The sequence below is a fragment of the Ornithorhynchus anatinus genome, chromosome 8 (genome assembly GCF_004115215.2).
Source record: "Ornithorhynchus anatinus isolate Pmale09 chromosome 8, mOrnAna1.pri.v4, whole genome shotgun sequence".
Taxonomy (NCBI): Eukaryota; Metazoa; Chordata; class Mammalia; order Monotremata; family Ornithorhynchidae; genus Ornithorhynchus; species Ornithorhynchus anatinus.
The window spans coordinates 4,151,860-4,176,905 of record NC_041735.1 but is presented as its reverse complement, the minus strand read 5'-3'; the positions used below and the strand labels follow the sequence as shown (position 1 = coordinate 4,176,905).

General features: G+C 43.7%; 1 protein-coding gene and 1 non-coding gene across 6 annotated transcripts in view; one reads left to right on the top strand and one right to left on the bottom strand.

Annotated features, from left to right (window-relative positions):
* Positions 1 to 25,046, bottom strand: part of NEDD4 (NEDD4 E3 ubiquitin protein ligase) — a 118,701-nt gene that overhangs the window by 50,109 nt on the left and 43,546 nt on the right. For 2 of the 5 annotated variants that reach the window (XM_029070541.2, XM_029070542.2), the window contains exons 1-2: positions 21,794 to 23,665; positions 116 to 166 (exon numbers count right to left, since the gene is read on the bottom strand). In XM_029070541.2, the coding sequence (XP_028926374.1) occupies positions 116 to 166; positions 21,794 to 23,374 (1,632 nt within the window). In that variant the 5' untranslated portion in view covers positions 23,375 to 23,665. Of the gene's footprint in view, positions 1 to 115; positions 167 to 3,992; positions 4,012 to 21,793; positions 23,666 to 25,046 lie in introns of those variants that run through there. The other 3 variants (XM_007669246.3, XM_029070545.1, XM_029070543.2) reach the window with 3 other exon arrangements.
* On the top strand, positions 18,334 to 18,470 carry LOC114814055. The gene has a single exon (XR_003761797.1). It is a non-coding gene; the product is annotated as a small nucleolar RNA SNORA7 (small nucleolar RNA).

The window sequence follows — 25,046 nt, the reverse complement described above, 5'->3', positions numbered from 1 at the left end:
ATACTGAACAAACCAAATATTTCTGGAGGAGTATGAGTATACAGATCTATTAAAGAAAAAAAAACCAACACCACACACAATCATCCAAAGCAAGACAGTGCAAGTCCATACAAACCGGTAATTGGTAAAGAGGCACATCCACTTGACCCAGGAAATCATCTCTTGTCTGAAAAGAAAAAAAACAAAAATAAAAACGAAAGCAAAACCAGAGATAATTCGCTCAAATCCTCAGGGGATGTCAACCAGTCGGTGAAGTGCTCTCTTTCACAGAAAGGCCTAATCCCACGGAGCAACAAGGAGAAAAATAAATGAAAAGAGCCGTTACCTAATCAATATCCTTAGCCCCGTTTTCTCCCTCCCTGTGTCTCCAATGCCGATTCCGAACAGTAATTTGGGGGAAGTAAGGAACTGAACCGTAGCATTCTATTAATTGTTTCTTTATTGGGTAGCTACTGTACATAAGTCGCTTTTCCAGGAACTAAAGCTTAGAAATTAGAAGCCTCAGAGAAATGAGAGAAAATATTTCAAACCTCCTATAAGCTTAGTGACTACTGTTTACTTGCCGACAAGTTTAGAAGCCCACTTACATAAGGGCACGTGAAAACGATACTGGGGAAATGCAGAGTTGGAAGTCCGAGCTATGAACCAGAGGTATGACTATTAATTTTCAAACACAGATAGATACCAGATTGGGCAATAAAACAGCTGCCTGCAGTGAAGACATAGCAGAAGAGAGGTCAGTCCTAGTTCTCCTACCCACCCAAGATATTTGGGGTTTTTTAGCAAGTCTGGCTCTGTCTAGGACCACCCCCGCCGAACCCCAAGATGTAGATCCATCCTCCGAGGAGCCCCGGGGCACCCCCAGAGCTTCGGGAACCAGAGTGCCCAGGGAAACCACTTAGTCCAAGCCCCTCACTCCTCAAGAGCTCCAGAAGGTGTCCATCCACCTCCACATCAAGCAGAAACTCCTTAACATTGGTTTTAAAGCAATCAGTTCTCCCCCTCCAACCTTACCTCACTGATTTCCTACTACAACCCAACCCTCATACATCGTTCCTATAATGCCAACACGTTCACTGGACCTCGACCTCGTATATCTCACCCCCAAAGTCTCTCTGCCCCCATCCTGCAACTCCCTCCTCTTTTACACATGACAGACCATCATTCTCCCAAGCTTCAAAAACCCCCTGAAATCACATCTCCTCTAAGAGGCCTTCCCTGACTAAGCCTCAATACCCCTAATCCCGCTCCCTTCTGGTTTGTTCATGCCTTGGATCGGTATCCTTTAAGCACTTGCCGTTCACCCCACTCTAAGCCCCACGGCATTTAGACATCAAAATAAGTTACAGATAGGTACCTGTCACCTCTTCTAGACTGCAAGCTCCTTGTGGACAGTGCTACCAGCTTTGTATAGTACTTTGCCAAGTGCTTAGTACAGCGCTCTGCACACTGCAAGTGCTCACTAAGTGATTCCATTTACAGATGAATTATAACAGTTTTGAATTCACTTCTAACCTTGGAGGCGAATCAGTCTGTGATGTTCATTTACAGCTTCTCTAGCCAATATCGAATGTTTCAAATTCAGTATATCAAGCAGTTGAGAGCAAGAGTTATTTCTTCAAAATGGACCACCCTTGAGGTCAGTAAAGCAAAGCCAACTCCGAACAATAATTTGGGGGTCGAGTAAAGGAACTGAACCATAGTGTTCTGCTAACTATTTCTTTATTGGACAGCTACTGTATGTAAGTCCAATACATGAGAACACTTCCTGAATTTTTCAAGTCTAAACACAGAGTGATTCTAAAAGAGATGTTGCTTATCTACAGCTCACCTGGGCAGCAGGTAACATTTCTAATATCTTCCAGAAGTAGACCAATTACAGTTAGTTTGGGATTCTGAACATATAATCGATCTTCATGTTAGAATCAATCCAGGATATTTATTGACTGCTTAACGGGTGCTTGGGAAAGCAAAATACAATAGATTTGGAAGACAAGATCTCTGCCCACAAGGAGCTTTCAGTTGACAAGAGGAAGACAGAGAAGTTCATCTCGGAATGCTTGCGGGGTCAAAAAGGCCAATGGAGGATAGATACCAAAGCACGGCCACATTGGGCAAACAAAAAGATTATCTCATGTTGTGTTGCATTCAATATTTGTAGAATTTGATGCTCTTTTCTCTTTTGCCTCCTTGTGTCTCTGTCCATATTGAGAATTTGCTCAAGGGGAGTAATGCCCATCTTGATGGCTTTCACCATCTGCCCAATTCTTTTCTCTTCTCACCTAGTTGCATTCCATTTGATTTGTTCATTCAGTAACCACATGGGTTGATTTGGCCTAGAAACACAATTCGAAGACCTTAATGGCGAACCATGACGTGAAAAACTGAAGGATTTCCCACATTAGGCAAAAGCATTGAAAAATTATTCATCTTTTCATAATCATAATGAAAGGCACTCTGTGACTGCATCTGAACTGGCGTCCGAACGGATCTGTAAACCACTAGTAAATTCTTCACGCCCACATGCCTGTAACTATATTCTGAATGTTGAAGACCCCGTTGATTCATCTGTCCCAAATGCATACTTTGAAAGAGAACAGGCTGTCCTGCAGCCTCCTTTCTCATGGGCATTCTGCAGTTATGCATGTCGTAGGTGGAGGGGAAAGAGAGGGGATGGAAGAAGCCGAAGAATATATGAATACTTTCACTACCGATGATAAGAATGCCATTTGGATTAAGTTAGCCTATACCCGCATTTCAGATATTCCGGGGGTTATTTGAGTTGAAGACCTAAGTATAGTTAACTATGTTGACCAGTCCCCAGATACAGAATCCGAGGCATTCCAAGAGAAGCTCTGTAAAAAAGTGCCTTCGTTAGGGTGAGATTTAAGATGTCACTTGCCGAACTATTTTATAAGCAAATAGTTTAATGTACTCCAGAATTTGGAACATGAGAATTTTATATTTGTTACATTTTGGCCTGTTGAATAGGGTAGATTATGCTAGCACATCTGACTCTGCTTCAGGGAAGTATGCAGAACTCTTAATTGTGTAACCATCCTTTGATTTGAACGAAACCGTTACAGTACTTTTTAGAGAACATTTCTGCTCATAAGGGGATTTAGAAAGACTCACTTTCAAAAAACATACAACCCTTCAAAACCCATTTCTAATTTTTTTATATAACATACTTTCTATTACATCGGAAAAGATTTCAATTTTAAATAATAATGCTGGCAATGAACATATTTTTTTTTTTAGAGTCAACTTTTAACATTTAGATTCATTATCAAGATTGTACTCAGATTCAGGCTCTGCGATCGATTAAACTCACAGTGCCTCATAAATCAAGCGCAACTTCTCTGGGCCTCAGTTTCCTTACTTGTAAAATAGCAGTTTAATACCTGCTCTCCCTCCTCCTCAAAAGTGTGAGCTCCAAGAGGGACAGGTACCGTTCCCGACCTGACTTTCATACAGAAAGCACTTAAAATACAATTCTTATAAGCCAGAGTTCCTTTCCTTTTCTTCCCTCTCTCTCCTTCTTTCCTTCACCCTCTGCTCTTTCTTCTCTCCTACTTTCTCTATTCATTCCTACTTTCTTTCTCATATTCACTCGGGCTTCCCACCCACTTTGTCCCTCTCTCTATTTCATCTTTTGGGATCTCTGTTTCTCCCCGAGGCCCGAGGATTCTGATGCCCTTATGGCAGGGGCACAGGAGGAGCAGTTTCTGATTGGCAATAGCCGTTCCCTCACATGACACTGTGTCCCATCAGAGGTGTGTCCTGGGCATGGATATTGGGAAGATCCATCCAAGGGGATCAAAGAGTGCTGAATTCAAAACCAAGTGTCTCTTCTTCCCTCTAGATTGTAAACTCACTGCGGGCAGGGAATGGGTCTACCAACTCTATTATAATGTACTCTCCCAAGTGCTTAAAATAGTGCTCTGCACACAGTACGTGCTCAATAAATATATTTCAGTGATTGAATTTACCCTTCCGTGTAAATCTGCAGAAGTGCTCCTCCGTGGATTTAAGCAGGGTCCTTCCCTCCTCCCTATGTGTGGGGGGAAAATAGACTTAGCAATTGTAATTTTTGTTACGGATGGAAAAAACAGACCTGCAACCTCCACATGAAGTTGCCTAGGCATCGCTTTACTTTTTCCCACTTCGAGAAGTGGGAGAGAGAGTAAATCCTGAAACTATAAACCCCCAGCAATAAACAAAAGTGCATTTTATTATCTGAGCTAGAGAAGTCTTTGCCAAAATCAGCAATCTCAATTGCAACCTTCCTGCGATTTCTTTGGCACAAAACCCAAATTATTCTGTTAGTGAGATGTCAATCTCAAATTATTAGTTCATTAGTGACCTCATATTTAGATGCAATATAAGCGAATGAAATCATTTGACCTTCTTTTTCTTTAGGTTCTAAATGAACTATTTTTAATAGCGACAGTCTTGAATCAGTGCAACTGTCAAAATTTGGGTCACGAGATAGCAAGCTAACCAACATGCCATCTTTATTCAGCACGGCTGTAAACAGACTTTCGTCCACCAAAATAAATTGAATTCATGTAGCTCAGAGTGCCATAACTCAAACAGAGTAAAAACAAGGTTAGGTAAATTCAGGTGCCCTTTCTTTAAAAAAAAATAAACACGGACAGACAAGCCAACCTCCAGGTAATATTAGGTTCTCTCACCTGCCAATGAAAAGGGCTAACTGGAGGATCCATATGAAGATTCATCTGCTTAAACATACCTTCCAAAACAATCAAAATGAGATCCATTGAAAGATAAACTGCTGTTTAATAAAGACGTCCCACTCAAAAAGAACTAGGACCATTAGGTGGGCTTTCTTCCTGCCATCAATCGTATTTATTGAGCGCTTGCTGTGTGCAGAGCACTGTACTAAGCAATTGGGAGAGTACGATAGAAGGGACACATTCCCTGTCCATAACTCTCAGTCATGTTTACAGGTAGATTAACCTGGGCCCTGGTTCCATCCCTAGCTATACTGAATTTCCCGATTTGTACATTCCAAGCGCTTAGTACAGTGCTCTGCACATAGTAAGCACTCAATAAATACTATTGAATGAATGAATTTATGCTCTAGCCTGCTATCAAGCTTTGCTGCTTCTTGGGTCTAAAGGCCTTTTGTCATGTTCTGTGTTCTGAAAGGATTTACCCACCCACGCACCAGGCCTCTCCCTCTTGTCTCTGCTCCTACCCCCTTAGGCCTTCCCTGATCAAACCCTCTTTTCCTCTTCCCCCACTCCCTTCTGCATCACCCTGACTTGTTCCCTTTAGTCCTACCCCTCTCCCAGCCCTCTATAACTTAGGTACATATCTTCAATTTATTTATACTAATGTCTGTGTCTCCTGCTAGACTGTAAGCTTGCCGTGGGCAGGGAATGTGTCTGCTGTATTGTACTCTCCTAAGCACTGTGTACCAAGCAAGTGCTCAATAAATACAACTGATTACACCAGATCCTTGTTGGCTCCCAAATTTCCATGGTAGATCCAGAGCATGGCTCCAACTATCGTTTTTCTACACCTGATGATCAAATGTCTCATTAAATAATTGTGCGGAGAAGGGTACGTACAGGATATAGTCACGAGTTTCTTTTTTCCAACACTTAGAAGAGGGGCCACAGGATCTCAACAGTAACACCATCTCTGGAAAAGAAGGTGAAAGACTGGACAGCAGCGACCATCATGGCATCCCGCTGCTCTCCAGAGCGGACCATATTTGAGTCAAGGTCCTTTCATTCAGTAGTTTTTACTGAGTGCTTACTATGCGCAGGGCACTGTACTAAGCGCTTGGAATGTACAATTCGGCAACAGATAGAGACAATCCCTGCCCACTGACGGGCTTACAGTCTAATGGGGAGAGACAGACAAAAACAATAGCAATAAATACAATCAAGGGGATGTATATCTCATTAACAAAATAAATAGGGTAATAAAAATATATACAAATGAGCAGATGAGCACACTGCTGAGGGGAGGGGAAGGGAGAGGGGGAGGAGCAGAGGGAAGGGTTGGGGGGGTCCTTCTGGACTAGCTCCTGCTTCAGATCACGGCAAGGCATATCTGATAATAATAATAATGTTGGTATTTGTTAAGCGCTTACTATGTGCCAAGCACTGTTCTAAGCGCTGGGGTAGATACAAGGCAATTAGGATGTCCCCCACGGGGCTCACAGTCTTAATCCCCATTTAATAGATGCGGTAACTGAGGCACAGAGAAGGGAAGTGACTTGCCCAAAGTCACACAGCTGACAAGTGGAGGAGTCGGGATTAGAACCTACGACCTCTGATCTTTTTGGTATGTCAAATTTAAAAGAAGTGCAGTGAACAGCACTGATACTTCTATTCAGTTTCCCTAGAGGTTTCTTGAGCATGCACTAGAATCACGCTCCAAATGGTTGTCGACCATCCCGACACTATGGGCTGACAATACGTTTGAATAATTTGAGGTAACCAGCCTGATTCATGGGCACCCCTTGGACACAACCAAAGATCTTCTTTGGCAACATGAAACTAACTGCGGTCACGGAATTGTGTTTCCCACGCTGTACTATGTCCACTGAATCACTACTGGACAAGGAAGAAGAAAATCTAAATCAGCAAAGCTGGCACACCCCAGGGAGACCATCAGAGAGAACGTCGTGGCCAGTTTGGCTTCCGGCTTCCTACCAAACTGAAGGTCCCCAGAACTTTCCCCTCCCAAACACCTCACATCCAATTCTTTGAGTATCCCTTAAGGGCCATTTACAAAATCAAGTGGCAAAATCGAATCGCACACAACCAAATCCTGGATGAAATCCACATTACTAGCCTAACTGATTGATTCGTTAATTGAAGCAATGCTCACTTCAAACCTGCTTCACTAACTGCGGCTCGAAGAAAACGGATGACTAGAATACTCCAAGAGTTGCGGTACGGTGAGCTGGAAAGGGGGTGACAGAGGAAACATTTTCAGGAGGAGAAAAGTGTATCAATACCTTCTCCCACACATCTCACAAAATGGTTTAAATGTGAAAGAGGAATTGTCCGGTTCTTAGCACTTTCAACCGCCACCTTTCCCACGCCACAGACCCAGAATATCTTTTCCCCCCATTGCTTTCATTTCTCCAAACATTCCTCGTCCACCCCACTCTCTTCCCCGCCATCTGCACCGTACTCCCACAAGACATTTGATCTGCCTCTTCAGGGGCCCATTTGGGTCCAAATATGGCCACTGCTAAAGACATAGGCATTGTCTGCAGGGTATCATCCTCGCATTTTTGGGGGAGAAAATACCTGTGAGTTGATTTCTATTGTAAGTCAAGGCCTGACATGAGAATGAAAACATTAGGCATGAACTCCTATTGCAATTTAAATTTGAGGAGTTAGGGGGAGAGGTAGTCAAGAGGTTGGGGAGAGGGGAGGAGGGGGGAAGAAATCCATCCAACACCTGCAGCTGCTAATTACCAAATCATTCACAATACGGCTTTCTGAAAACTTCAATACAGGACCAAATTGTTGATGCAGAAAAATATTTTCTCTAACAACTTTCCCTAATGAAATGAATAACATTCTTTCAGTGGTTTTAATACTACATAAAGGAGAGAGTGAAACATGCTTACAATTTGCTGGCCTGGATGTGACCAGATGCAGGTTCAGCTGGCCCCCATATACAAGTCTACAGTTGATCCAGGAGATGAGAAGGTGTGTAATTTTTATTGGAGGGCATATAAAGTATCAACTCAAACAGAAAAAAATAAACACTGATCTGGGCTATTTGCTGCTTAAGAAAACAAGAGCTCAATGGATCCCTTATAAAACCAACATTCTTCTTGTTTAAACACCCAGAAACCTCCATTCCTTATAAGCCTAACATAATGAAGGACTTTTCATAAGCTATATAAATGATCCCGAGTAATTTCCATTTCAAAATAGAATACCTTTTGCTTACTTGATTTGCATTTTACCAATGAAATATGATTATTTCATTTGTTAAATAACCATAAAAACATATTTGTCACTTGTAACTTTTTATTCACATAGGAAATATTTAAGCTGGTTTGGAAGCATACTGTTTTTAACTAGAGTTTAACCGAACCGATGGCCTAACCTGTAAGTTAAGTTCATCCTTGATGCCAATTCAAGTAAAACCCTTTAAGGAAAATTTCCACCTAATGGCTTTTTCATCCGTAGGTTTTCATTACCACAGCAGGGCTTAGTTTCCTGGAAAAACACCCATGGTGGGTAAAAACGCAGTTGATAAGACCAGAAGAATAAAAAGGGGTGAGGACTGCCCAACTCTCGGAACAACAGCTGAAAATCAAGGTCTTTTAAAAAGATGGGAAAAAAAATCCTAAATCCATTTGCTAGTTCTATGCTCTTCAAATTGCTAGGAAAATCAGTTGTAATAACAGTTTAAAATGGGGATTGAGACTGTGAGCCCATGTGGGCCAGGAACTTGTTTGTATTCACCTCAGTGCTTAGTACAGTGCCTGGCACACAGTAAGAGCTTAACCAATACTACATTATTACTATTATTCTTCTCTGTAATAACAGTGCTCTGTTTCCACCACTCAGACCCATCCTTGAACCAGTGATTGATTATCCAGGAATTTTGTTGTTGCTTTTGAACGTCGAGGAGTCAGAAATGTTGCACTGCTATATTCTCATGCAAAAGGTGTGCAAGTGTCTAAGAGATGATCTCAAAAAAACAAAAAAACTAAACCACACACACTCATGGACAAAGACTCTCACTGTTGACAGCGTCACTGTCATAGCAAAGTACATCACCATCCCACACATCCCAGATGTTACCCCCAGTGCTGTAATGAGAATGGGAAATGGCTTGTGTAACCATAACCATGAAATACTATGGTTCCTTAAAACTGCAAACTGCGGTAGCCGAAATAGTATATAGAAAAATGAATGTGGAGACTCAAAACAGGGTTGGAAAAGAAAACCTGCATGTTCAAATTATTAAAAAAAAAACCTCACTTCTGAAACATGTTTCAAAAATGTGAGGACAATCAACGAAGTCTGCCTTGAACCTGGCAATATTTTCAGTGTGCCCAACTTTCATTCATTCATTCAGTAGTATTTATTGAGTGCTTACTATGTGCAGAGCACTGAACTAATTGCTTGAAATGTACAATTAGGCAACAGAGAGAGACAATCCCTGCCCAATGATGGGCTCACAGTCTAAACGGGGAGACAGATAGCAAAGCAAAGCAAAGCAAAACAGAAAACAAAACGAGACACAACATCAAGATAAGTAGAATCAAGGGGATGTACACCTCATTAACAAAATAAACAGGATAATAAATAATATATATAAATGAGCACAGTGCGGAGGGGAGGGCAGGGGGAGCATAGGGAAAGGGGGGCTCAGTCAGGGAAGGCCTCCTGGAGGAGGTGAGCTCTCAGGGCTTTGAAGAGGGGAAGAGAGTTAGTTTGGCAGATGCCTGGTGGCCTTGGGCAAATCACTTCATTTCTCTGAGCCTCAGTTACCTCGTTACTTCCTGGGATAACAAATTCCATGTGTTTACCAACTGACCCTCTCCTTTGTGGACTCTGTCCCTCCCTTTTTCTGCCAGTTTTCTATCATACTCCATTCTGTTTACCCATTCCTTCCCCTTCCGTCCCTGATGTCAATTCTGACAAAGAATGCACTGTTTCCCTTCCCATTATCCACTCACCAACCCCGCGGCATGGTACTCTCCCAAGTGCTTAGCACCCACAAAGTGCTCACTACCACTGACTGATTCCCTTCCTCCATACCTGTCACTCTCTTCTTCCTCTTCCTCCCCCTCACCTATTTCCAAGATGATGCTAACGACAATGACAAGTTACCTGGGCTTCTTTTCGCGTGGCTGAGAAGACCAATGGTATTTAAGCAGATATTATGAATCCTACCCCAACAAGACGTATTCATATCCCTTAAACTCCCATTTCCCTCCCCAATCTCGCCCCGGCCCCCATCGGTAATTTATTTTAATGTCTGTCATTCCATCTAGACTGTAAATTCCTTCTGAGCAGGGACCATGGCTATCAACGCTATATTGTTCTCACCCCCGTGCTGAGTAGAGCGCACCGCAAATACCATTTATTGATTTCGCACACATACGGGGAGTTCCTTGCTCTAATATATTTAGTTCACATAGTGCCCGCCTCTGGTTTTAAGCCCGTATCACCAAATCTTTGTTTAAGGAGAGCTACCCGTCTTCGGAGGACGGCAGCAGACATTCCAGCCTGACGGGGGGAGCCCCCCCCAAAGTCCAGTGCTAAATCACATTATTTGAGGGTGCATAATCTCAGCTTGGGAGTCCCCCTTTTCCAGGTCTCCAAAGAGCAGCTGCTTGGACACCATGCTGTTATTTATTCTCCAGACAGGCCCCATCTAGAAAGCTGTGTTCCTTCTAAGCACTGCTTCACTGCTGGTGAGTTTAAAGCTGATCAGGGCCTTGCCGTTACCGGTCTCAGCCAGTGAGTTGGTTCTGGTTCTTCGGGGTACTGGCAAAACTACACAAAGGAAGCATATGTGTGTTCTGTATTAATCGGGCTGAGGGTGAAGCTACCATGTGAGACCCAGTGACTCTCTTTACCATCAGCCTGCCGCCCTTTTGATCAAGTCTAATTCTCCCCCGTCTCCCATGTTTTGCACAATGTAGTTGCTCAAATACCACTGAATAAATGAATAGGTCTGAAAGCCACGTTAAAAGTTGGCTGTCTCGACAGCTCTCTAAACCTTCGAGGTGTTAATGGAATCCGATGCCTGTTACTGTCATTCCGGTATTCCTTCTCTTTCTCCATCTCTTCTGTCTGACCTAGGAAACTGGGTGAGGAAGAGGGTAAGGAAGTGATTAAACTGGTCACGGGGGAGAAGGAAGAACTGGGGCAGGCTCAACGCAGGCTGGGAATGCTGGTGCCGAAGAGGGAGTGGTAAGATGCCGCTCCACTTTCCGTGGGCTAGAACTGAACCCGAGGAGTCATAACAGGCAATATCCAGTGCTGCCAATGGATGTTCGGGAAGCAGCGTGGCTCAGTGGAAAGAGCCCGGGCTTCGGGGTCAGAGGTCATGGGTTCGAATTCCGGCTCCGCCACTTCTCAGTGGTGTGACTGTGGGCAAGTCACTTAACTTCTCTGTGCCTCAGTTCCCTCATCTGTAAAATGGGGATTAAGACGGGGAGCCTCACGTGGGACAACCTGATTACCCTGTATCTCCCCCAGCACTTAGAACAGTGCTCTGCACATAGTAAGCACTTAACAAATACCAACATTATTATTATTATTGTGATCCAGGAGAGACAGGCCCCTGGCAAATCCTGCTGAAAGCTCCAAGAGAAGATGGACAGTGGAGGATCTGGGGGAGTTAACTTGGAGGTGGATGCAGCATCTTAGTGTGAAAAAGAAAAAGGGAAGGGGTGAGGGACAATAGCGGGATCTGAAAATCAGACGCCTGAAAATCAGAAATTTAGCAGGAATGATGATCTGTCTTTAAAAGACATTCACAGCTGCCCTTAGAGAAGTGAAAAAAAAACCCCTACAGATTAAAATGATCTGGAGTAACAAGTGGCTACACCTTTGGTAATAACATAATCCAGAATTACTCTTCAGTTACATAAAGTAATTATGCCCATCCCAGAATTTCCTTTGGATTCCTCAGAGGCTTTATACTGTTCCACTTTTTAAACAACCTCAAAAGCGCAATCCCGCCTTTAGCTTATTCAACACCTTGAGGAGCTGTGAATCATGTGGATAATTAATGCTGAACTTCAATTCTCTTCAGATCAGTTTTTAAGCCACAATAACGAAACTGACCAAAGCACTGAAAAGATAGTTAACCAGCTGTTCTAAAACAGTTGTGCGTGGAACAGTGATATTAAAAGTTAGAAGCTTCTTTGAAAAATGCACCCACAGTAAAACAGCAAGAACGGAGGCCAAATGTTATTTGCCCAAGCTCTACACAACAATCTGATAGACTTGTGGATCTCAAATTAGTTAACACACGCACTCCCGCACACAAAAAAGATCAAGATTAACAGGGATTGCTTTTATTTCCTTTCCACCAGAAGGATTATCTTTTGTCTCACTGCTTCAATCTCCAGCCCCAAACATAACTGGAGCAGGGTGGAGCGTATTTCAAAGAGCAATTATGTAAAGGACTCAATCTGTCTCCAGGGTCTGCTTACACAATTACTAATTGTGGATTTAGGTGGAATTGTACACACTTTAAGGGTTTAACAGAAGACATGTTGCTACAACAGACTAAGTTTGAAGTCAGCAAGCTGGAGGTAATTCGAGTGAATCAATGAAAGGTACCCGGTGTGTTTGGAAAACAAAAAATCCCGGATCCTAGCACCCTGGAATCTAGGATCAGAGCACATCTTTTCCCATATAGCATGAGCAGAGGTCCCTTTCGCTCCGCTGGTCCTGTTCTTTAACTAGCCCCCCCAACTTCAGATTAGATCTGGTTGCCATCGGTTCCCCAGGATTCAGTTCTAGGATGAGGCACGGTAGTTATTTCTGCTTTTCCTCCCCCCTTCCTTTTTCTCTTCCCCGTACACTGTCATCTCTAGCCATGACCAAAAACTGTGAGCCTGTCCAACACTCACAGCATTCAGGCGAGGAAGAAACTACAGAGAAGCAGTGTGGCTCAGGGGAAAGAGCCTGGGCTTGGGAGTCAGAGGTCATGGGTTCGTAGCCCAGTTCTGCCGCTTGTCAGCCGTGTGACTTTGGGCAAGTCACTTAGCTTCTCTGTGCCTCAGTTACCTCATCTGTAAAATGGAGATGAAGACTGTGAGCCTCATGTGGAACAACCTGATTACCCTGTTTACCCCAGCGCTTAGAACAGTGCTCTGCACATAGTAAGCGCTTAACAAATACCAACATTTTAACTAGCATACTTGGATTTGCACACATACGAACACACAACTTGTGTTGAGCCTCTGACACCAATTTTTCATTGTACCCCGCTCCTTTGCCCACTTCTTCCTCCCTCTTCATATGATAGTTCACCAATCTCCCCACCGTCAAAATCATCCAGAAAATAAAAAATCAGAACTCCTCCAGAGGCCTTCCCTGACTAGGCCCTCATTTTCCCTTATCCTCCTCCCTTCTGTGCTCCCCCATGCATGTGGATCGATAAGCAACAGTGTGGCTTAGCGGAAAGAGCCCGGGCTTGGGAGTCAGAGGTTGTGGGTTCTAATCCCGGCTCCGCCACTTGTCAGCTGTGTGACTTTGGGCAAGTCACTTCACTTCTCTGTGCCTCAATTATTTCATCTGTAAAATGGGGATTAAGACGGGGAGCCTCACGTGGGACAACCTGATTACCCTATATCTCCCCCAGCGCTTAGAGCAGTGCTTGGCACAGAGTAAGCGCTTAACAAATACCAGCTTTATTATTATACAATTCTCACCACACATGTGAGACGCAGCATGGCCTAGTGGACAGAACACAGGCTTGGGAGTCAGAAGGTCATGGGTTCTAATTCCGGCTCTGCCACTTGTCTGCTGTGTGACCTTGGGCAAGTGATTTCACTTCCTCTGGGTCTCAGTTACCTCATCTGTAAAATGGAGATTGAGACTGGGAGGCCCTTTGGGACTGGGACTGTGTCCAGCCCCGATTTGCTTGCATTCACCCCAGCGCTTAGTATTGTGCTTGGCACATAGTAAATGCTTAAACACCACATGTATAATCACTGTTATTTAAATGCTTGTCACCCAACCCTCTGCGCCACAAAACTTATGTATATATCCTCATACCATGACATTTCCTCTATCTGTAATGGGATCGTGTCTACCAACTCAACTGTGTTTGCTACAGTGCTCTGCACACATTAAGTGCTCAATAAATACCCCTGATGGCTAGGAATAACTCCTCAAGATCTCTGACTTCAGGGGTCTTCCGGTTATAGGGAAGGGACAAATCCCCCCAGACAGTGGCCCCAAGTGACTGCTTCATTTCCTGTCTAGTTTGCCAGCTTCTAAAAACTAGCTCTGGATGGTAGAAAGGTTGCCAGATCTAGTTCTATAGTTCCAGTCGGGATAGGACAGAAAAAGATGAGTAGAGAGAGAGTAGGGTTTTACAGGTTACCAATCATTATATTTCCACATTCAATCATAATGCCTTCAAACATGCTGTGGGCAGACCGGCTCTATTTGTTGCTGAACTGTACTTCCCAAGCACTTATACAGTAAGCGCTCAATAAATACGATTGAATAAATAATCAGGGGGCAGCAGGGGGGAGAATGGGAATTCCCTGAACCCTTTTTAAAGGTTTGAAATGGGCCCAAGATGGTCCAGAATGCCTGTTGCTCCAAATTCAGGGAGGAGGGTGGGCAGGCAAGCTATTTTTAAGGTTCAAAATCCTCTCACATATATGCAGTTCAGGGCTGACCTTGGATCCAACCGTGACCCACTTAAAACTCTCGGGTGGGCTTGAGGGGATAGGCACGCACCTTGATTTTTTAAACTGTAAAGATAATTCCTTTTTGAGTGGTAAAAATGTGGGTGCACAGCCTACTCACAGGGGAGCCAACGGGAGAAGTACAAAAACAACCAGTGACCGTCCACCCAGCAACAGTTTAAACTGGTTATTGAAAATGTCTGCATAAGCATGAACAGCTATCCTTTTGCCTCTCCTGAGCATCAGCCAAAGGACTGGGCTATCTGAGTCTCTCCTTGACCCTCCTGCTTCTCTTTTCTCCCAGCTCTCCTGGGAATTGAGCCCCCTCAACCTGCAAATAAAAAAAAACACAATGGAATTTATTCAAGTTTACACTCCTAGTCTCTTAACAATATTGGGAATACTAATAATAATTTTAGTTTACCTAAGCCTTCCCTTCCAAGAATGTCAAACACTGGACTTTACTGTCCCTAGTTTCTAGACAAGTTGGGGATTTATGGCAGTAGATGAACTTTCAGACCATTTGGTCACGGTAGAAGCCTACTAAATCACAGACTATTAGTCCTAGAAGGGGTCTTTAAAAAAAAAAGTCCCACCAAGTCCTCGGCTTCCAGATGATGAAACTATCTGGGACCAGGAGATGCCTTATTTCTTTTTTCTTAAATAGCTGGCAAGTCCATAAACTCTTTTGTAAGGCTTTCCAGTGCTCAACTGCCCTAACAGTCGATAAAGTCTTCCTTAAATCCAACCGCAATATTTCCTACTCAAACACACTTTCAAGCCAACTGGTCTGTATTCAGGTTTGGGGAACATGGAGAACCAGTGGTAAGCAATCCTTGGAAAAAAAACAAAAAACAAAGGAACACCTCTCCCCGCAAGCCCCCCTTCATCTACCCTAGAATCAGTAGTTTCCGATTTCTTTCACTTTTCTTGATAGGACCTATTCTTTATTCCTTTCTTGAATTTTGTCACTCTTCCCTGGACTCTACTCCAGCTCTACATCCTTTTTAAAGTCTAGTGACCAAAGTAAATGTCAACTTGGATGAAGAGCTGAACAGTGCAGCATAGAGAGGGAGGATTACTTGACAATTCAAGTAGGTCATTCTCTTGTAGATATCTCTCAGGGCCAAGTTGACTTTTTAAATAACAGCACTACATTGCTGACTCACACTTCGCTATATTCAACTATGAAGCCGAGTTCCGTTACACTCGCGCTTAGTCAGCCTTTTCCGTCTTGCATTTGGGTTTTTGAAAAATCCATGAGAGTTCTGGTTTTCATTTCTCTCTTTTCACTGCATTCTCCTTTAGGGAGGCCCATTTTCCCCATCGAACCGCGTTTCACTTCTATTCCTGCCTTCCAGCATGTCGGAGACGTCACCCAATTAAGTATTGACTGCAAACGCAGGAGTATGGCCTAGTGGATACGGCACAGGCCTGGCAGACAGGAGCATTTCAGCCCTGAACTGCATATATGTGAAATGATTTTGAACCTTAAACACCACACGTATAATTACTATTATTTAAATGCTTGAGAGTCACCCAACCCTCTGCCCCACAGAACTTATGTATATATCCTCACACCATGACATTTCCTCTACCTGTGATGGGATCGTGTCTACCAACTCAACTGTATTGTACTCTTCTAAGTGTTTAGTACAGTGCTCCGTACACAGTAAGTGCTCAATAAATACCACTGATGGCTAGGAATATCTCCTCAGGATCTCTGACTTCAGGGCTCTTGGGAGGACCTGGGTTCTAATGCTGGCTCCACTACTTGTCTGCTGTGGGACCTTGGGCAAATGGCTTCACTTCTCTGTGCCTCAGTTACCTTATCTGTAAAATGGGGATTAAGATGGTGAGCCCCATGTGGTACACGGACTGCGTACAGCATGGTTAGCTTATACCTACCCCAGAGCTCAGTATAATGCCTGGCACATGGTAAGCGTTTAATACCATAAAAAAATTAGTGTGTTCTGAATCTTTTAAACCAGGCCATCAACGAAGATCTTATATAGAAACGTTTCAGGACCAATCCCCTTGGGATATTACTTGAAACTCCACCCACTCCCAGATTAGCAGCAAAAGGCCGATGATGGTCTTAGGTGTTGTCTTCAAGTCATCTAGGCTTCCTAAAGTTCCACTGGGGAGGTTGGTCACGGTGCATTTTACCAGAACCGACTAGGTGGAAAGAATCAATGCATTTTCTTCACTAAAACAGAACCACCTTGGCACTGGGACAATCTGGCTCCAACATCCCTGCAGAGAAGGAATATACTTAACTGGCCATTATTAGTGTTTTACTGATAGAGGAAAATGGAGACACAAAGATTTCTTCACCCTACAATCTACTGCAGAGTTAAAGCTAAAACCAGGGCTCCTGATTCCAAAGTCGACACTCTGAGGACTTGTAAAGAAGGACTCCCTCACAGTCTTAGGACCTCCTCCCTGGGACATCTTTAGACCTTGGAGACAACCATATATCACGGCAGACTGAGATGCTGTCTACTCTTTATTCAAAGTGCTAAACCGGATGGTCTCTCGAGGTCCATCCCAGTTGTATAAATCACAGGGAAAATCTGTTAGGTAGGGTTTTTGGCGGGGAGGGGGGCGCGAGGGCAGCGAAATATGATGATCAAAAAACAGAGGATAGAAGAAATGGGAACAAAGCAAAGGGGAATTAGAGGAAGGCAAAAAGGAGGAGACTCCTGACATCTCCACTCACACGTTAAGAGAATGTAAAAATTCATGTGAAATATTTGAAGAGCAAGGTAGTCCTGTGTAACTAATCTATTGATGAGAAAATACTGTAAAATGGAAACACACTGTCAGGGTGTGGAGTCTGCTGGGGGGAAAAATATGAATACTTGCAAATGTCTTCCTTAAAACTAGTGATTGAATGTCTTGGTTTCTAAAAATGTAGAGTCTATCACAGCCACCAGCAACGCGGGCTGGGCATGGCCCAGATTCCCAGTGAGAGTCATGACCCAGCTGCTGCAGCTGCTTTCAAGGAAGCATGCCAACACCCCGGATCACCCAACAATGCCCCTGCTGCTCAAGTTGGGGTGGAGACGGTTGGGGTGGAGATTCTCCCAGTGCCAAGGTGGTTCTATTTTAGTGAAGAAAATGCATTGATTCTTTCCATCTAGTAGGTTCTGGTAAAATGCACCGTGACCAACCTCCCCATTGGAACTTTTGGAAGCCTAGATGACTTGAAGACAACACCTAAGACCATCATTGGCCTTTTGCTGCTAATCTGGGAGTGGATGGAATTTCAAGTAATATCCCAATGGGATTGGTCCTGAAACAGTTCTCTATCAGCATGCCAACACCCCGGATCACCCAACAATGCCCTTGCTGCTTAAGTTGGGGTGGAGATGGTCAAAGGAGGGAGGAAATGGAAGAAACGGAGCTATGAATAGGCCACGGGGACTTCGGAATAAACCCAGGAGCAGGGGTGCAACTGGCCCGGCAAGTGGCATGGACAGTGGCAACCAAGCCACAGGCGAATAGGTTGGGCAGATTGGCCTGGCCTGATAACCTAAGGGCTGATGGGAGGTAGAGTGGTCTACTGGAGAGGCCAGGATTCTGGGAACGAGGAGACCCAAGTTCTAGTCCCAGCGCTGTGACTGGTCTGCGGAAAGATCCTAAGCAAGTCACTCAACTTCTCTGGGCCTCAGTTTCCTCTTCTGCAAAATGGGGATAAAATGTCTGCTCTTCCTAGCTCTTAGAATGTGAGCCCATGTAAGATAGACTGATCAGCTATATCTGATTATCTTGAATCCCCCCCTTCATACTTAGCAGCTGGTAAAGCATTTCATAGGCCAGCACCTGGCTTACCTGAGTTTCCAAGAGTTTTCTTTAGATTGGAGTCAAAAGAAAATCGAAGAAACGATACAAATATTTGAAAAAGGTATACTTCTATACTCCTCTCAGGGTCGACCTGGAGAGTTTCCAGTCCTCTACCAGGCTCGACTACGGGAGGGACAGTAAGGCAGTGGCTTACCCGTTCCATTCCTAGCTTGGGCAGTGGCTAGAGAGTGGAAGGCCATCTGCTACAAGTCAAAACTCTCCCGTGCTGCGGAGCGGCACGGGAGAGAATTGAGGGCGGGGAATCAAGTTTACGGCACAGAAGGAGGCAATGGTAAACCACTTCTGTATTTTTACTACGAAAACTCTTTGTATACACTATGAGAACGATGGCAGATGGAAGTGGGGCATCCTGGGAGAGCTGTCATGGTATCGCTACGGGTCGGAGACATCTTGACAGCATAAGACAATATTTCTATGTTTCATGAAATGGGAATTAAACGACTGACAAAAATAAAAAAAAAATCACCCACAAACTACCTATGCATTTGAAAAAATTTGGTATTTGAATACAGATAAGAACATAAATGTTGATATTTTTAAAATAAAAGCAATTACATCTCTGAGAAACCATCAATTAAATATCACAGATGCAAGCAACATACCACAGCAGAAGACACAGAAACAAGTGGTGAGGAGCAAGTCAGGGAAAAGGGGGAAAACTGCATTGGGAGAGACAAATACCCATGCAAAAATCTGGAAGATGGCAACTCAGAACTGGTTTGAAGTTTTGCTTCCCCAAAAAACAATTAGCAAGAAGTACAATCCTCGATTATACGGTGGCTTATTAAAAGCACATCTCCTCCAAGAGGTCTTCTCCGACTAAACCCTCATTTCCTCTTCTCCCACTCCCTTCTGCATCACGCTGGCACTCGGGTTTGCGCCATCTATTCACCTTTCCCTAGGCCCCACGGCCATTATATGCACATCCATTGATTATTCTACTGCCTGAAACCTCCTCTAATCTGTAAACTCACTGCGGGCAGGGAACATATCTACCAATTCTGTTACACTCTACCCTCCCAAGAACTTAATACAGAGGTCTGCGTACAATAAATACAACTGAGATCGAAAGGGAGGCCGCAACGTTAGAACACCTACTGACTAGTGTGACGCTGGAACGTCCTATGCTGCATACAATTTTTTCAAAAGAAGATAAGGGACTGAACCCATGCATGACAAAGTGTCAAGGCTACTTATGCAAGTTTGGTTCGCTATCACTCGGAGGTGCACAGTCCAACGAAACGCAATCTGACCATTCTCTCTTCGATCCACTTAAATGTGGCCTAGGATCTGCTGTCAGAGAGAAACGACTTTTCTCACCAAATTTTTTAAATCAGTCTTTAACAAGCTGCTGATTATGGAGGGCATGAAACAGGATACTGTGCTGCTGGAAGCTGGTAGCTAGACACGTAAGAAAAGATCGCATAGACCTTTCACTGCTTTAGACACTGGGGTCTCTGACAGGGCACTGATTTAATTTCATGACTGCCCTGTGCAGATAGTTGACATTACTAAATGCTACTCTAATATCAACTTGTTAAATTTGAACCCGCACTCGGCGTATCAGTATACTAGGCCAGACTAACTGGAGTCAAGAGAAATATTTCGGGAGCTATTTATTTTTAAATGAGTTACGACATACCACTATAATTAGACGGATTCGTGTGTGATTATTGACAAACAAAGGATTAGAGTACAAATCTTATTTTTACCACAACTAAGCCCGTTACATAAAAACTGATATTAATGCTTTCTTCAATAGCAAGATCTGACTTCCTGCAAGCAAGTCTAAGAGAAGATGCATTTAGCTGTTCTACAAATCCTACTTTTGGAGCTTGATAGCTTGATATGGACAAGAAAGGATGCAAAAAATAATTTAAAAAGGAGAGCCAGCTTAAGGCTCCGATGAACTTCGGGTTTTGGTACTCTGAAATTAAATACTCTAAAAATGAAAGTGACAGTCACAAAGGCCCAGGTTCTTTGACCAAGTTTGGAGCGTTGAATTGAAAACCACAGTTTAACCCACGTGAAACATCACTTATAGTATCTTCTATACTTTCCTCTATCGTAACTTTTAAATGATTTTCTAGGATGGGTGTCCCATCAGAAAAGTATATCCACAAATTGAAGTTCCAAAATGAGCCATGTCTTGGGATTCTTCCTAGAAATTATTCGAGGCAAAAATTTTCCACTATGTAGTATTCTGACCACAAGGTAACTGTATAAAAGCAAAGAAACAAACTTTACATCAAGCTGATTTCACTAGGATTGGGGTTTTTTTTTAGGATACAGGAAATAAAAAAACCAACACTACAACTTCAATAGAAAGCCTAAAGGTCTCAAAGGTCAAAATCATTTCTTTAACAGAATTCTTATTCTCAAGCCAGAGTTCTGACAATGATCTTTTCTACCCACATATGATCTTCTGTGCTGTCAATGACTTAATAAATTTTGATCTGTGACGATGTGACTGGGGAAATTATGTTTGCCTATGAACAACAGAGTTAATACAGATCACTCAATAACAAAAGAGCAAAGCTTTATTAAAACTCCTCTGCCTTGTTATCCAAGATTGTTAGACTTCACATGAATTTCCAGGGATCACCAAAGCTTTCTATGAAAAAAATATTTCTTAGTTTGCTCCTTATATTTCAGGAAACTAAATCAGTTTTAAATGTTAAAATTTCACACTATTGGAGAAAGAGCATTAATAGTAGAACAAAACGGTGTTTATTAATGATTACCTAGATCAAGAAGACAGCCTTAGGATCCAAACCCCCCCCCAAACTTAAAGGGCTGTAATTTCGAGGGCAATGCCGTTAAAAGATTAAGTTACAGTGTACAAGCAAGGCCAAATTGCTGGTTTATGAAAAATAGGGTGGAAACTTTAAATTCCTGTGGTTCAGGGTGTATGCAAATGCAAATGTCATTTTCTTAGTACTCCCTTTAAACTAAGAGTACAGTACCTATCATTCAAGCTGGTACCCAATAAAGTCGTAGTTATGAAAGAATTAATTCCTTTAATTTCAGGTTGAAACAAGGTCGGCATTTTTCGGCCCCAATTTAATTTTCCCCGATCAAAAGGAACGAAAAAGTTGGAGCTATTTTGTTTCCCAATATAATTTTAAATGATGAATTAGAATTATTTTAACATTTCTTAGAAAAATTCAGCATATACTGATGTAAAATAATCACATCGGTTAGACTGAAGGCTATTTTTCAGCTACTAAAATGCTTTAAAGCTGAAATCATTCACTAGTGTCTTCTTTAATACATGTGGAAAACATATCAAACACCGTGGAAAACTATTTGGAGTCGGTCAGGCTTATGAATATAAATTTGACTACTACAGATTTGTTTTCCAAGTATAAGAGCATGAAAACTGGTCTGGACTCCCAACACCCTGCTCTGGCTACGACTACTTTAGAGTCAAGTATGTCCTACGGTATTTCACTTTAGGATATACTCCGGCAGTCAACGTTTCTTTATCTCGGGTGACCAAAACAGACTTACCCTTTGAGATCGTCTTGAATTATTGCACAGCTCCCGTTTGCAATATCTCTTGCTTTCTTTCTGAAGGTTACTGACCTTGCCTTCATTTCCACGGGCGAACTGAATGTGTAACTGGGACGTCCCTACTTTGGAACAATTGTACTTGAGACTGGACAGGCAGCAAGGAACATTCTGATAAGATCCTTCCAAGGAAATGCTTCTCTGTAAAAGATGGTGATTCTGGCTGGCCTGTGAATTCGGTTTGCCCAATTCGCCATTAGCGTCTGGCCGACAGTCCGCATCTTGGGAGGCCGGCAGACAAGCGGACGTGCTACGGATCAGTTTTAGGTGTGGATGTTTTCCACCAGAATTAAGTTTCAACTCCTCCAAGGGCTTCTCTAGCCTGCAATGGCCATTCGTTGCTTCGCTCCTCGAGGCGTACGTTCTTCGCTGCGTGAAACGCACCGAGATGGAAGAGCGTCCTTCGGGAGACTTTTCCCGCACCGTCTTCTTTGGAGTCTTGACCGAAGAGAGATTCTTTTCCCGGGGAGAACTTCTGACGTAAAGGGGCCGGATATCTCTGACTTCCCCGGGAAGACACACGGTTCTAGACAACCGGAGCCCGTTGACTGCCGTCGAAAGAAATCCCCTGGGAGGAGTGGGGTCTTGGCTCTGCGCGAGCTCGCCGGGAGAGACGAGGAACTGGTGTGATGTCTGATAGGGTCCTCTGCTTGGGAGGGGACTTAGGCTCGTCGGAGAGGTCGGCGGGGTGGTAGAAGGACTCCTAGGGAAAATGACCAGCGACGAACAGCGTCTTAACGGAATTTTCGATTTGGTTCTCGCTGGTGATTTTGCATTCTCTATTGCCTGTTCCAGTCCTTCCTCGAAGGAAATGGAACTGTCGCTTCTCAGCGTTTCACAGGGGGTAGCGCACCTGTTCGGCACACGTTTATAAGCGTCGGCGTAGGAGGGACTCCCGCAGACGATGCCGTTAGCAAGGGAACCGTCACCTCGAGGAAGAGTACGGCCGCCACTGTCACTGCTGATACTGATACTGCACGAGACACCGTCACTTGCGGTGCTTGTACCTGACCCGTAATCGCTCCCATTGCTACTGTAAGATCCGCTGTCGCTGGCTCCAAAACTGGACAGGCTTCCGTGACACGAGGCAGGGCTGCCCAGAAGGCCGTTGTCATTTATCACGTTCAGTCCGTTATCGACCACGGTCCCGTCGCAGTTTGCTTCCTCGATGACCCCACTGAATGACGCCTCTTCGCCAGCGGCGACAACGGTGCCGGCCCGAAGGTATCCATCCGACCTCGTCGGCCGGAGGGAAATCTGCAGGAAGGTGCTCTTTTTGTGCCTGCTCTGAGACGAAGGAGCAGCCGAACCCTCCTGAGACCGAACGATTTCCCGTGCTCCCGGAGGCAGGACAGTCTGCCTCGGAGTCAGCTTCATCTGCACGGTGTTAGACGCGGGAGCCGGGGACGGTCTTCTGAAGCACATGGGAGGATTATCATCCAGGTCATCTCCGGAGCTTTCCGACAGTGGATCGGTGTTCCTTCTTCTGGCTGCAAAATGCAATCTTAACCTCCGTGCCATCTGTTCTCGTTTCCATACATGTTAGAGACTCAAAGTCAAAACGGAGCTCTCCGTCTCAAGCAGCTGGACCGAATCCGGAAAACAAAATCGTTTGTCGGCTACCTGCAAGAGCTACTAAATCCAAGCCTTCGTCCTAATCCAAATATTAGGGACTAGCCACCGTTACGAGCAAGCCTGCCAACCGACCATTCCCGAGACTGGAGTTTCTGAAATGTCTTGAATCGCTAGTAGTCGAAATGCATTCACTTACAAAGCACTTGATTTCCAACGACCTTTAAGCCGAGCTCAGCTGCAGCACACTGACTGAAACACTGCCAACCTTGTTTCAATTATACCTTCTCCAATTTGCATGAATGAGTAACACAAGATCAACAATCTTCTACCATTTAAAGTTTAAACAGTATATTTTGCTCCAGCTCTACTCGTTAAACATTTTAACGTCTTGGATCAACGTGCCTAAACTTTCTCCGGCACAGTTTGACCACTAATATTTTTACCCGGAGGTATAGAATTACAGGAAGTTGGTAGGAACGAAGCCCCATATAATTGAGTATCAAATCAAGGATTGGATTTCCAAATAGTAACCATACTAAAAATCCAGGGAAGCTATGCAGACAGCCGTTAATAATGATGATCACAATCAGAAGTCAATTACTTCGAGTATCTCAGAAGTATTAAACCTTGGGGGGGGGACGGGACACAGTTTTACGCCGGAAAGGCTCTAAAAATCGTTGGAGGCCAACAGTCCAATCGTGGGATAAATTCTGGATTTCTCCCACTCGGGAAAATGAATCTCGGTGATCAAGGGGGTAGAAAACTCTTTTTACACACGATCCCTTTCAGTTTGGGGGCCCGTTCGAATTAGCTGGTGGGGTTCGAATGCCCCATCTCGTGGGTGTGAGGACTCCGGAAAGTTACATATAGAGATGAGAACAGCTACTCAGAAACCCAGCACGCTGGAGCTCATCCTACGGTTCCCATACACCTCGCAGACGAAAAGTATTGTGAAAAATTAGAGTCTGAAAACGATTCGCACATCCAACACATACCTCCCGGTGCCAATTCAGTTCTGCCAGAATACCTGCCAAAGCTCTTGTCTGGCCCCTAGTGGTTCTTCAATTGCCCGGGCAGATTATCGATACAAAACTACTCATTATCCTGCAGATATTTATTTTTATAAACTGAAAGTACACAGCTGTTTACATTCCAGCCCCAAATACGACCACACTGACATGGAATTGCTTAGCGCCACAGCCCGAAGGACAGAGAACACTAGATCCCCTGTCTGTTTACGGGTTGTGCTGGTGGATATTTTCGGCGCTCTGTTTGTTTAACCTTTTCTGCCTTTTCGGTTTAGTAGGCAATAAAAGTGCGAGGCTTTACTCAGTGTCTCAAAAGTCGCGGACCAAATTTGGTATTTGATTTGAAAGCAACGGATTTGTTTTTTCAAGAATACCGTAGGGTGTATTTAACCCCCGTTACCTGAATTTCACAGTCAGAATTGCAGCCATAAATACATACTGGCTTATTCATAGAAAAACCAAGTAAAATGGCTCAGTTATTTACATCAATAAGCTCTGCACCCAAGGTGTGTTTTTTTAATAAGAAGCAAAGGTAAAATATACATTTTTGCTCCGGCTTATAAAAGACCAAGACTTTTGTCTTATTCATT